The sequence below is a fragment of the Branchiostoma floridae genome, chromosome 17 (genome assembly GCF_000003815.2).
Source record: "Branchiostoma floridae strain S238N-H82 chromosome 17, Bfl_VNyyK, whole genome shotgun sequence".
Taxonomy (NCBI): Eukaryota; Metazoa; Chordata; class Leptocardii; order Amphioxiformes; family Branchiostomatidae; genus Branchiostoma; species Branchiostoma floridae.
The window spans coordinates 12,191,771-12,204,034 of NC_049995.1; the positions used below are offsets into that span (position 1 = coordinate 12,191,771).

The 12,264-nt window shown below is 42.1% G+C and overlaps 2 protein-coding genes and 1 long non-coding RNA gene across 3 annotated transcripts in view; 1 reads left to right on the forward strand and 2 right to left on the reverse strand.

The window, feature by feature from the left end:
• Positions 1 to 71: 71 nt before the first annotated feature.
• On the reverse strand, positions 72 to 1,730 carry LOC118404097. The gene is made up of 3 exons (XR_004829742.1): positions 1,622 to 1,730; positions 1,063 to 1,146; positions 72 to 405 (listed from the first exon to the last, which is right to left on the reverse strand). It is a non-coding gene; the product is annotated as an uncharacterized LOC118404097 (long non-coding RNA).
• Positions 1,731 to 1,744: 14 nt separating this feature from the next.
• On the reverse strand, positions 1,745 to 8,167 carry LOC118405074. The gene is made up of 8 exons (XM_035804476.1): positions 8,091 to 8,167; positions 7,663 to 7,745; positions 4,770 to 4,902; positions 4,443 to 4,502; positions 3,530 to 3,829; positions 2,646 to 2,945; positions 2,236 to 2,349; positions 1,745 to 1,791 (listed from the first exon to the last, which is right to left on the reverse strand). Exons 1-8 carry the CDS (start codon positions 8,155 to 8,157, stop codon positions 1,745 to 1,747), a joined length of 1,104 nt encoding a protein of 367 aa, XP_035660369.1. The 5' UTR covers positions 8,158 to 8,167.
• Positions 8,168 to 10,568: 2,401 nt separating this feature from the next.
• LOC118405075 (coagulation factor VII-like) overlaps positions 10,569 to 12,264 on the forward strand; it is a 9,610-nt gene continuing 7,914 nt past the window's right edge. The window contains exons 1-3 of the mRNA XM_035804477.1: positions 10,569 to 10,698; positions 10,951 to 11,010; positions 11,317 to 11,616. Of these exons, the coding sequence (XP_035660370.1) occupies positions 10,656 to 10,698; positions 10,951 to 11,010; positions 11,317 to 11,616 (403 nt within the window). The 5' untranslated portion in view covers positions 10,569 to 10,655. The remainder of the gene's footprint in view (positions 10,699 to 10,950; positions 11,011 to 11,316; positions 11,617 to 12,264) is intronic.

Here is a 12,264-nt window from a genome sequence, read left to right on the forward strand (position 1 = left end):
ATAGTCTTGAAGCGATACAAATGCTTTTATTACAGTAAACTCTCTTCATATTGGATACTGAGTATGTGACATGTGTGTTTTATCCAGGTAACGTCCTATTTTACTTCAGCCAAATGGATTGACCGGACGGATGAAATGGATTCCTTGGAGTTTGACCCTTTTTTTAATGATTATAAACATGACCCTTAAGCTTGTGACTGTCTGGTGGAGAAAAAAAATTCTAAGATTGAAATTGAAGTTAGTGCATTTTAACATGCTTTCCTATCGAGGACTGATTGCGGTATCAGCCCTACAGGTTCGGGTGGCAGGCGTAGCCAAACCCACGGACCGTACAGGACCAGCCGTCTTTACACGACTCTGGACCGCAAACAGATCGGTTACGATTTCTGCTGCTCACATTCAAAGCTGTGGATATACAGAAACACAGGTCAGTTTGAGGCAAACCAAAGTGGATATTAGACCGTTTGATCATAGAAAAGTTAAGTGTTTGAATTGAAGGATAAATGTATCTATCATGCACAACATTCAAGTTTGACATTGAAAGACACTTAGTGTCCTTATTACGCATTTCAGGTAACTTTGTTCAACTGTATTGTAATATTAATCTCCAAGCAGATCCTACAATGGCATAAGATAGTACCAAACTGGCTAAGGAGTGTAGTCAGCCAAGAGGTGTACATTTGCCATGTAAAATAATTAGCACATGGCTACAGGGTGGGGCAGCAACACCATTGTTGAATAGATCTAGAACTGCTCCTCCCTGTTTCAGTGAAGGCAGATCCCCGGTAGCCAAACACACTCCTAAGCCGGCTTCACTCCTCTGCCAGCTTTTGATACTATCTTATGCTACCGTAGGATCTGCTTGGTAGCCTAAAAAAATTACAAGAAAAAAAGATTATTCCTACCCACCGACCCTAATTTTTTCAGGACTAGTACTGAAACAGGAAATACAACATTGTTTTCCCTGGGCCTAGTCGAACACGGCAAAAATTCCATTGACATAAGTATCAGTTAGATAAGCGACTAGGGTTGCATCATATCAGCTGAGGTTTAAAAGAATACCTTGAGGAAGGCAGGCGTAGTAACCGGGATGATTCACGCACACATAGCCAGAGTTGCAGATGACTGTGTCGCACTCGTTCTTGTCTGGTATTGGAGAATCGTAATGACATTAATTAGATATACTTAATACATATTTCAAATTTACTCAATAAGTGAACATTGCAGCCTACTTTAACTCACCTGAATTCAACACCGCATTCAAAATCATTCAAAAGGTTTGTTTGCTATCTTTTACCCTTTGAGAATTGTGGTACCCTTGCAATAGACTTTTTTTTACCAATAACATCATCCACATGGTAGATAGATAGCTTGATCTGTTTACCTCATTCTGAATGAACGCTGGTGGTCTTTCTGTCTTGTATAAAACGAAAACTTGGAAGTGAACTAAAACGTCAAAGTGACATTGAGTACTCCTACATTCTTTTGAATGCGTAATAACATATCAACAAACCTGTAACAACGAATAAAAAACAAGGCTTAGTCAATCGGAAAAAAGTACGTTTTCTCAAGATACACGCAGTACGTCTTTTTGCGTTAAAAAGAAAGAGTGATTGGTTACCTGTTTCACAGTCATTTCCTTCCCATCCAGCCACGCATGCGCAGGTGTAAGAATCGGCCACGTCCGTGCAGGTCGCACCATGTAGACAAGGGGAAGAAGCACAGCCGACTTGCATATCTAGTTTTAAAAGTGGAGTAACACGACAGTAATTATTCTCTGGATGACTGAAGCTTAACAATTGAAACGTTTTAGACAGTGTTGGTGAATTAGATAATGGGTGTTTCCGTAAATAATTTCATCAGGTTGGTAAATACTCATATAATAAAGTTCTTCCAACACAACCAAGATGGTACTCACTTCCGACGTTTCGGTGTCTATCAGACACCATCATCAGGGTAAGAATGGCTGGATCTACCTCTCACTGCTACTTATAGCCGGTAGATCCAGCGGTTATGAACAGAGATGTGGGGGGATACAAACTGAGTCACGTTTGGGACAGCATTCTCACTGCTGCAGCGCCACCTACATGGGCTATAAGTAAAAGTGAGAATAAGATCCAGCCATTCTAACCCTGATGATGATGTTTGGTGACACTGAAACGTCGAAAGTGAGTACTATTATCTTTGGTGTGTTGGAAGAACTACTATATATATATATAATGGATGTTTGCTTACTCAAAGCACAGTTGTGTCCTCCCCATCCAGTCGCGCATGCGCACGAATAAGAGTTGGGCATGTCCGTGCAAACCCCGCCATTCAGACAAGGTGTGGAGGCGCACTCATCGACATCTGTAGGAGATAACAGACATTCATATCAGGGACAAAGTATCTGTATACATAGAATACAACACGGGGTAGTCCGGGGACGATCCGACCCACGGGAGGGCCGGGACCAAGAGCGATACGGAACACCCCGTGTTGTATTTTATTCATATCATGCAAATTTAAAGAAAGTCAAGTTTATCACAAAACAAGAGCAAACTTTTTACATTAATGTACATCACATCAGCAACTTATCCGTCTATTCGACCAGAAGAACGAATTTTTCGTGACTGTAACCTATAAGGAACAACAAGATATTTTACCTGTGCATCTTACTCGAAGTCTAGGAAATGGCACCCATTGACTGCCGTCATACACCTCCCACACAGCCTCGGTCTGCTCAGGGTAGAGATGGATGTCGTTTGTCAGTAGACCACCCGAACTACCCCCCATTACATTGCCGACTATCCATACATCGTAGGGTTCATAGAAGTAGAGGAAGTCATTGGTGGTGTCGCTGGAATACACGGGGCGGCCTTCGTTGATCTGGCTGGTCAGACTGTAGGTGGTCATGCGGTTTACTTGGTGGTGGACAGATCCAGAGATGGTGATTTGGCGACACTCTGCGAAGAGAACAAACTTAAACGTCTTAGCAAAGTATGTTACTTCGTGAATGTATTAGAAACTTGACCCATGTGTCTGAGATTAACAGAAAGTCATGAAATTTATTCGTAATTTCGAATGGATTTTCAGGCTTATGTGCTTGTATCATATGCATGTTTACGCAGACATTCCTTTAAACAGGGCACACATTACCCAGTATGTAATCATAAATCCTTTAAGGTGAACTATTAAGCTGTTGAAGTTTTATTTCAATCTTCAAGCAGATCCTACGGTGACATAAGATAGTATCAAAAGCCGATGAAAGAGTGTTTATAGTAGTGTTTATTTGTTTATTTATTAGTCACCCTAAGCCACTAGCCTGATCAAATCTCGCTTATATCAGCCTGCCTGACCAACATCCGCCGGCCTCCTAGAAGTGGAGAGGGTCCAGTTGCATCCCCGGACAGCAGAGTTTGTGTTCCACAGACTACCCGGTGGCTAATGGACACATCTTGGCCGGCTACACTCCCTGACAAGCTTTCACTATCTCTATCTTATGCCACCGATAAATATGCCTGGAGATTATTGTACTTGCTCCACATACCTGCACATGATGCTTTAACCGCAGGGAACGATACAGCAGAACCTGCCACAGCGAGTCGCCATGTGCCTCGGATTTTATCCGGACTCATGGCGTTGTCGATAACATACATCCGGGCAGTGTTGCTCCCCACATAAGCTCCGACCATCCACATGGAGTTTTCGCCATGGTAGTACAGAAAGTAAGGATTCGAGTCACTCGAGTACACAGGACGTCCACTGTACACCTGGTGAGTCAGCGTGTAGTGGGTCATGTGCTCAATTTGTGCGGTAGTGGAGCCAGAAATGATGATGTGTGTGCAAGCTGTAAACAGAATCGGTAGGTTATAATCACAGTCATGCCTTCAAGTACCAGAGTTACCAGACTTACCAACCTAGGATTGATGTGTTCAAAAATTCGTATTTCCCCAGAGCTATCGTAAAGTGGAATATGTTATGACCAGGCACAGTATACGTAGGGGCATCTTCTCTGGATAGTTTTAAAGAACACTTGCAGATAGATGTGTAAAAATTAGGTGTGACGGGTCGTTCAGTGTAATATAACCAGCTGCTGCCGCGCCGCGTGCCCGCGAAGCTGGTGTGTTACGCCGAAGGTATGTTATATTGATAAAGATACAGCTGTCATACAGGTTGTGACATTCATAAATCTCTTGTGCAGCTGGCGAGTCACCTTCTTTAGACTTGACGTACAGATTCAAAGCAATTTTTAAAAGAAAAAAAAAACTTTGCCTTAAGCTTATTTTGCAGTTGTCATCATTTGTGCTTCCTATTCTGCAGATATAATAATATGTAGAGGTATTTAAGCTGTTTGTATAGTCTTTGACTGAAATAATCAAATTTTGAAAGAAGTATACACACATTATCGTGCAATGTAAACACATACCTGATAAAGGTTACGAACCATAAATAAAACTAACCTGCGGTGCAGCAAACATCAGACGGTTCAAGTTCGAGTTGACTTGCTTCTGGACGGCAGCCTACAAAATAAGAACAAAGGGACACGACTATGAAGAAGTCATCAAATGATTAATTTTTTCATCCCTTCCACAGTTTAGTACCATTATAGTGATGCTTAGATAAAGATAGAGACACACAGATGTCTACTTAGACTGGTACCCGTAACTAACATAAAGGTTGTCCGATCTTAGAAGGCATACGACCCACCCTATGACATATTGACAATCAATCTGAGTAATTATCCATTCTAAAGTTTAGTGCGCTGTGCACATGTGATGGGGACTTACCTAGATCTGCCGGAAACAGGTCGTACTTTTTGTCCGCCCCCATGCGGTAGGAACCGGCATGACCGTTATACCAGTTGACTTGCCACCAGCCGGGATTGCTGGAACTCCCGGTCACTTGACCCAAATCAGCGGCCTGGTGAAGGAAACATGACCTTTACTAGGTGAATTGCACATTTATTATTACCTTTGCCAGAATGGCTAAGGTTATGTTTTGGGCTTGTGAGTCTGTGTGTCTGTGTGTCTGTGTGTCTGTCTGTTAACAGCATAACTCAAGAAGTCTTGGATGGATCCCGATAATATTTGGTAGGTGGGTAGGGGTCGGGAAAACGAAGGTCAAGTTCGATAATGGGCCCCCTAGCGGCTTGCTAAGGTACTGCAGCGGAAACTCAATTTTTTATATCTCGTGTTCTGGACATGCTGTGGTCATGATTTTTGAGTGGCAGATAGCCCACGGGGCAGAGAGTATGTGCTGTGAGTTTGGGCCCCCTAGCGGCTTTTTTGGTACTGCAGGCGCCGGTTTCCTTTCAAACTTTGGACGAGAATAACTCTGCAACGTGTTGACGGATCGTCATGATTTTTGGTATGTAGATAGAATGAGTGATGACTTACATAATGGTATACTAATTATGCAAATCAACAGCTAATTTTCATAATTAATGAGGAAAATTTATAAAACCACTGCATTCCATGATAGGACTTTAAAACTTGTCCCATATGTAGCTGGGAAGGAGAGAAATGTCGATAGATATCAATTATGCAAATAATGGCCTCATTTGCATAATTAATGAGAAAATATGAACATGTTGGCGGATCATCATGCTTTTTGGTATGTTTTATATGTGGATAGACTAAGTGAAGACGTTCATAATAAGATGCTAATTAGGCAAATTAACAGCTAATTTGCATAATCAATGTGGGAAGTTTATAAATCTAATGTCTCTCCTTACCTCTGCTCGGGCGTATCTTATTGACAGCTGCAGGTGCCAGGCAAGTAGATCAAGCTAGCAGGCTGACCCAGCCTTGCCCCCTGCCCCCTGGGTGCCAATCACTTTTACCGACTAGAGTAGACTTATGTTGACGGAAAACTGGGGAGGATAGGTTGATCCCATGTGTTTTAAACTTCTGCAGTTTTGTTAATAGTTATTTCCATGACAAATGGAGATATAGTTTGGAGTGTGCCTGTGTGTTTGTGTTTCCGGGTCATCTTCCACCTGCAATGTGACCTTACAGTACCAACGTCCTTGCTACTCTCGAGTATCAGGTTGCTCAGAGCCACTGTTATCAAGATAACGTCAGGCCAGTCCAATTCAATGTTTTGGTTGACAGATTCTATTTTTCTGAATTTCAGAAAAATTGTATCTCAGCTCTAGACTACCAAAATGAAATCGTCTTAGCACAAGCATTTGCTTGCAGTCTTGCACTCATAGAGGTGTGACTTAATCAAATAACATATATGATTATATGTAATGAGTAGCATACTTATGTCTACAGACATCTTTCTACATAACAAACCTGGTTCATTTGGCAAAGGTATGATTTCGTCGAACTCTAGTTTAGAACTTATTATGTAGGTATTCCAAACTCTTGTAGGTGATCATAGCTCTGTGCTCATCTGCGCATATTTACCTCCATGAAATGTCATGGAATGGAGGTTATATTTTCTGTTACGTGTCTCTGTCTGTGTAGATGATTACTCAAGAACGGCTGGATGGATTGGTTTCATACTTGTTGTGTTGGTGGGGTGTGATGAAAGCTCGAATCGATGAGATTTTGGGCGCCGTATCTGTCGTTATAATTGATGTAATAATATCAAAAATCACCCCTATATGTGAGATATATTGGTACAGGCATCGTGCTTTATGTGTTTGTTAATGGGCTTAGCTCCAAGCAGATGGTGACAGCTGTTTGGGGGTGTCTCTGTCTGTATACAAGATTACTCAAGAATGGCTGGATGGATTGGTTTCATACTTGTTGTGTTGGTGAGGTGTAATGAAAGCTCGAATCGATGAGATTTGGGGCGCCGTATCTGTCGTTATAATCGATGTAATAATATCAAAAATCACCCCTATATCTGCGATATATTGGAACAGGCATCATGCTTTAAGTGTTTGTTAATGGGCTTTGCTCCAAGCAGATACCCATAACAGTAATATCCATTACTCTTAAATACAACCGACCATCAACATACATAACATCCACAAAAAGCAATGAATATTTCATGGAGGTATGAGGTCCCCGAACTCTAGTTATATTTGTATATACTGCACTCACAGACTACATAGACGAGATAGAGACTATAGAAAAACAAAAACAACTTCCAACAAGAAAATATGTTATATCGTTATCTACCATGATGAGGTATAATTATATATAGTTCCACTTGTCAACAAATCTAGAAGTACTGCATTGTAAAAATTGGTGCTTATAAATGATACTAGAACACAACTTGATTGACATGCATGTTTCGCCGCGTTAACACTCTATACCCGTATTGCTGACTTGGTACTGAACATAGCACCATCTTCCTGCTTTAGTTACACGTGCCTTTACCCAACAACATTGGAGTAATCACGTGCGTAATTGCAAGATTCTATTCTAGTATTTGCTTTTATGGAAACGTTCTTGTCCTTTATTTGTTTCCAAATTAAAACGTCTGCTTGGGCCGTCTTACACGTGACATGCAATCCTTAGTGTGCCAGTTAACGAGAGAGGGTTGAGAAGGAAGTGCGCACCCCGGGCCCTCCTTCACCTTAAAAAAGTCACATGCAGGCCAGGCAGACAGCGACTAACTGTCTGCCTACCATTGCCTTCCAAGACAGATGGATGCCAACAACAAAACATAACTGGTCACACGCCGAGCATTTTGCCTACAGCATAAAAAAACTGACATTACCTGGTCATCGGTGATGCTGATGCCAGGATCCACACTCATGCCTGGCCGCATCAGATCAGCCAGCTGCTGGCATGTCTGTACCGCTGGGCAGAGAATAGTCTTTTGGTGTCATATATAAGTATTTGCTAACGTCTCATTCTAATAAAGAAGGCAAATGAAATCTAAGCGTAAAGATTCGTCCTCAGTCAGAGGCCGCCAGCTTCATGTGGCTGAACAGGTATATTAAAAGGCATTTCTTTCTTGTCAATTGTCCTTAACACGTCGCACTCATGTGGAACTGTATACGTTGGAAGCCAAACACTAGTTTCTGCTAAGTTAAAAAACGCCTTGAAATGCAATTTATCTACTGCTAGAGAGATCAGAATGTGTACTAACGACACAACTTAAATTGCCCGCTATAGTGTAAGAAGTAGTAGTTGGTAACTTACGTCGTGCGGCATGTACCCCGCACACACAGCACAGCGCCAACGTGACCGCGCACAGCATGTTTGCCATCACTCTGACATGTATGCATGTATGCTACCACTGCCTCTTAGAGCTACATCTCCTGACTTTATATTTAACACCCAGTGACTCAGGTCTCTGCCAGGTGGCCTGCTTCCCTGCAAATAGCTTTATTTAAAATGTTGTTGTTTGATATCTGAAGGTAGTTTAATCAGATCATCCGGAAAGATGTGGCTTATCAGCAAAAAAATACGCGAATCCCACCTGCGCGAATTACCAGAAGACAAGTGTTTATATTCTCATCAGTTCAGAAATAGAATATGTCACGATCTTAGCATGAAAGTTCATCTGTGTTGGTAAATTACAATTATCAGGGTCAATGTAATTTGATAGGGCCATGTTGATTTCATTACATGGATGACATTCGCGCGCGCATCAGTTTTCGACCATATTGTAAATCGTACAAGGCACCTGTAAAATGAGCAAATATATAGTGTAGATTGAAAAAAAAGTATCGGAAAATAGATAGTTAATGTCATAGAATGCCCAAAATAAATATAAAATCAAAGAATAAGATGTGAAAGACCAAAAATGAAAAATCTTTTGTCAGTAGGGAACGGTAAGAGATCCCGGCCACTACTATCGCCCGACCCAACCTCTGATTGGAGAATAGGTTTCACTTGCCACGCGCATAGCTTGAGGGTCGAGTTGTATTCTATTTTTGAGCTGTTGGGAATAAACGCACCTTGTTTTACTGATAAGACACATCTTTCCGGACGATTACTAAATAACCGACGGATCAACAAAAAACATCTTAAAAACAACTATAATAAGCTTTTCGCGTGGAAGCAGGCCACCTGGCAGAGACCTGAGTCACTGGGTGTTAAATATAAAGTCAGGAGATGTAGCTCCTAGAGGCAGTGGTAGCATACATGTCAGAGTGATGGCAAACATGCTGTGCGCGGTCACGTTGGCGCTGTGCTGTGTGTGCGGGGTACATGCCGCACGACGTAAGTTACCAACTACGATGTCTATAATGTTTTTATGCTATAGAGGACCATATAGCGGGCAATTTTTACTTTGATCTGTCAAGCCGTAGATACATACCTTTCACGGCGTTTTAGAACTTAGCAAAAACTAGTATTTTGCTTCAAAAATATATTTCAACAAGCATCACGGCATTGTTCATATCAATGTTGCACTCGACGGTAGCTAGCTAACAAACTTGTCTTAGTTTACCAAAGGTCTTACAATGATATCCGAATAACCCTGTCAAGAGCAAACATGAGCAATGTATCAACTTTGATATCGTGCAATGTCGTATGTGAACCTAGAAATTACAAAGTTCCAAAAGTATGCTTACAGCTTTTGGCGTATAAATAAAATTGGTTAAGATTTATTCCTCGCTATCACCAATTCCGTCTACAACTGCCCTTGTATTGAAAGCCTGGTGCGGTTATGAATTCAAGGAGAAAAAAGGACCAACAGCCAAATGGATAAGAAAGAAACGCATTTTCAGCCACGGACTAAGGACGAATCGTTACGATTAGATTTAGTTAGTAATTACTTCCTGTATAAGAAGGTGGCGTTAGAAAATACAGTTGTAATGTGGTATGGGGGACAGAGACGTTCGGAAGGAGAGAGTGGACGTGGTCCGGGCAAGCAGCCCGCGACGATGATGAATATGACACCAAAACACTGTTCTCTGCCCAGCGGTACAGACATGCCAGCAGCTGGCTGATCTGATGCGAGTAAACCTGAATGTGGATCGTGGCCTGAGCATCACCGATGACCAGGTAATGTCAGATGCATACATGTCTGGGCGCAGACAAACTGCTCGTGTGACAACTCTGTTTTAATTTTGGAACAAAAGACATGTAGTAAGTATCCTTCATGTATCCTTCATAAGTATGACAAGAAAAGATAAAGCAAATACTGGAATAGTATCCTGCAATTGCACTTGATAATTACTCCAATGTTGTTCTGATGGGTATAGAGTGTTTACTCGGCGAAACATGCATGTCAATCAAATGAAAGCTTTATAGCTCCAATATAAGTATCATAAGCACTACCTTTTATTACAATACAGTACTTCTAGATTAGTCGACAAGTGGAACTATATCATTATGCCTCATCATATGGTAGATCACGATATTACATATTTTCTTGTTGGAGATTTTTTTTAATGTTTGGTTTACAAGAATCGTGTGGTATTTTTTAGTCTCTATCTCATCTATGTTATTTGTGTCTATGGGGGCTGTATATACAAATATGGCACATGAGCATAGAGCCATGATCACCTACAAGAGTTTGGAATACCTACACATAGACACATTACAAGTAAGTAGTGTTCACTAGGAGGTCAAGGGATAGGTGAGATGAGGTGAGAGATTGTTAAATGTATCCATAACTAAATACATGTGCGAACAGCCTAGTAAAGATCCTGTTCCCTCCGCCACGCCGCTGATCTGGGCACCGTGGCGGGCAGCTCGAGCAATCCCGGCTGGTGGCAAGTCAACTGGTATAACGGTCATGCCGGTTCCTACCGCATGGGGGCGGACAAAAAGTACGACCTGTTTCCGGCAGACCTAGGTAAGTTCCCATCACAGGCACAAAAAAACTTTAGACTTAGTAATCACTCAGATAGACTGTAAATATGTCATTGGGTGGGTCATATGCTCGGACGAACCTTATGTTAGTTACGTGAAGTTACCAGCCAAGGGAATCGAAATCTGTATCTATCTCTATCTAAGCATCACTACGCTAAGTGACTGTGGAAGGAAGAAAAAAATTAATCAGTTAATGACTTCTTCACAGTCTTGTCCCTTTGTTCTTATTTTGTAGGCTGCCGTCCAGAAGCAAGTCAACTCGAACTTGAACCGTCTGATGTCTGCTGCACCGCAGGTTAGTTTTATTTATGGTTTGTTATCTCTATCCTAAAAGGTTTGTATACGTCTTTCAAAAGCTGATTATAATTATTCCAGTCAAAGAGTATACAAACAGCTCAAATACATGTACCTCTACATATGATTATGTCCGCAGAACACGAGGGTAAATCGTAACGAAGCACAAATGATGACAACTGCAAAATATCTTAAAGGCAAACTTATTTTTTTATTTTGAAATTACTTTGGATCTGTACGTAACGGTAAACCCTAAAGAAGGTGACTCGCTGAACAAGATGTCACAACTTACCGATTATGTTCACAGCTTGCACACACATCATCATTTCTGGCTCCACCACCGCACAAACTGATCGGATGACCCACTACACGCTGACTCACCAGGTGTACAGTGGACGTCCCGTATACACCAGCGACTCGAGATCTGACTTTCTGTACTACCATGGTGACTTCAACATGTGGATGGTCGGACCCTATGTGGGGAGCGCCACTACCGGGATGTATGTGAGTGACAGAGCCATGAGTCCGGATCAAATCCGAGGCATATGGCGACTCGCAGTGGGCAGTGTGGCTACTTTCTTCCCCTCTGTAAAAGCATCATGTGCAGGTATGTGGAGCAATATGGATGACAAAAGAGAAGAATTTGGCCAAATAGGGACAAATACGTTGTCATGGGACCTCGGTCAGTTATTCTGCAGTCTATCCGGCTATCACGCCAGTCCGTCAGTTCACTGATAGGCGAACTAACTCCTACTAGTCTTTTATTTCTAACTTATCCAAAGTCTCCTATTTGGACGTATACAGCATGAGTCTGAAACTCACCTGCCTAGTAGGCTTGCTACTTGTCGCACTTTCCAGCGCCTTGAGTTGCAGAAATCATCAGTCAGAACCACCTCTCATCGGTCGTTTCGTCCCCTAATCTGAGACGGCCTCTAGGTGGGGGGACAGCAGGGCGAACGTCTTCACTCTGCTTCTCTGCAACTCTTGAACTGACTACTACTCCTTGGTTCCCCACTTCTGGTCTTTCCTCTTGACCCACAGCCAAAAGCTGCATCTCTCCACTTCTTCGGATAACGCCTTCACTAACTGTTTGTGACTGAGTGAGAGTTCTCTACAGAGGCGTGTGATGGATGTTCCTACGAATCCCCTGCATCCTACCTCTACTGGGTATAACAACGCCCTCCAACTGTTCTCTACACACTGTTGTACTAGGTCTTGATATTTGAGCTTTTTCCTCTCAAACGCAGCCTGAACA

Bases quoted from the DNA above. Each gene is read 5' to 3' on its own strand.
- LOC118405074 (XM_035804476.1), bottom strand. From the start codon at position 8,157: ATGGCAAACATGCTGTGCGCGGTCACGTTGGCGCTGTGCTGTGTGTGC. The intron at 7,746-8,090 runs GTAAGTTACCAA...TTCTCTGCCCAG, and splicing joins CGGGGTACATGCCGCACGAC to CGGTACAGACATGCCAGCAG. The intron at 2,350-2,645 runs GTAAAATATCTT...TATCTCCTACAG, and splicing joins ACTTCGAGTAAGATGCACAG to ATGTCGATGAGTGCGCCTCC.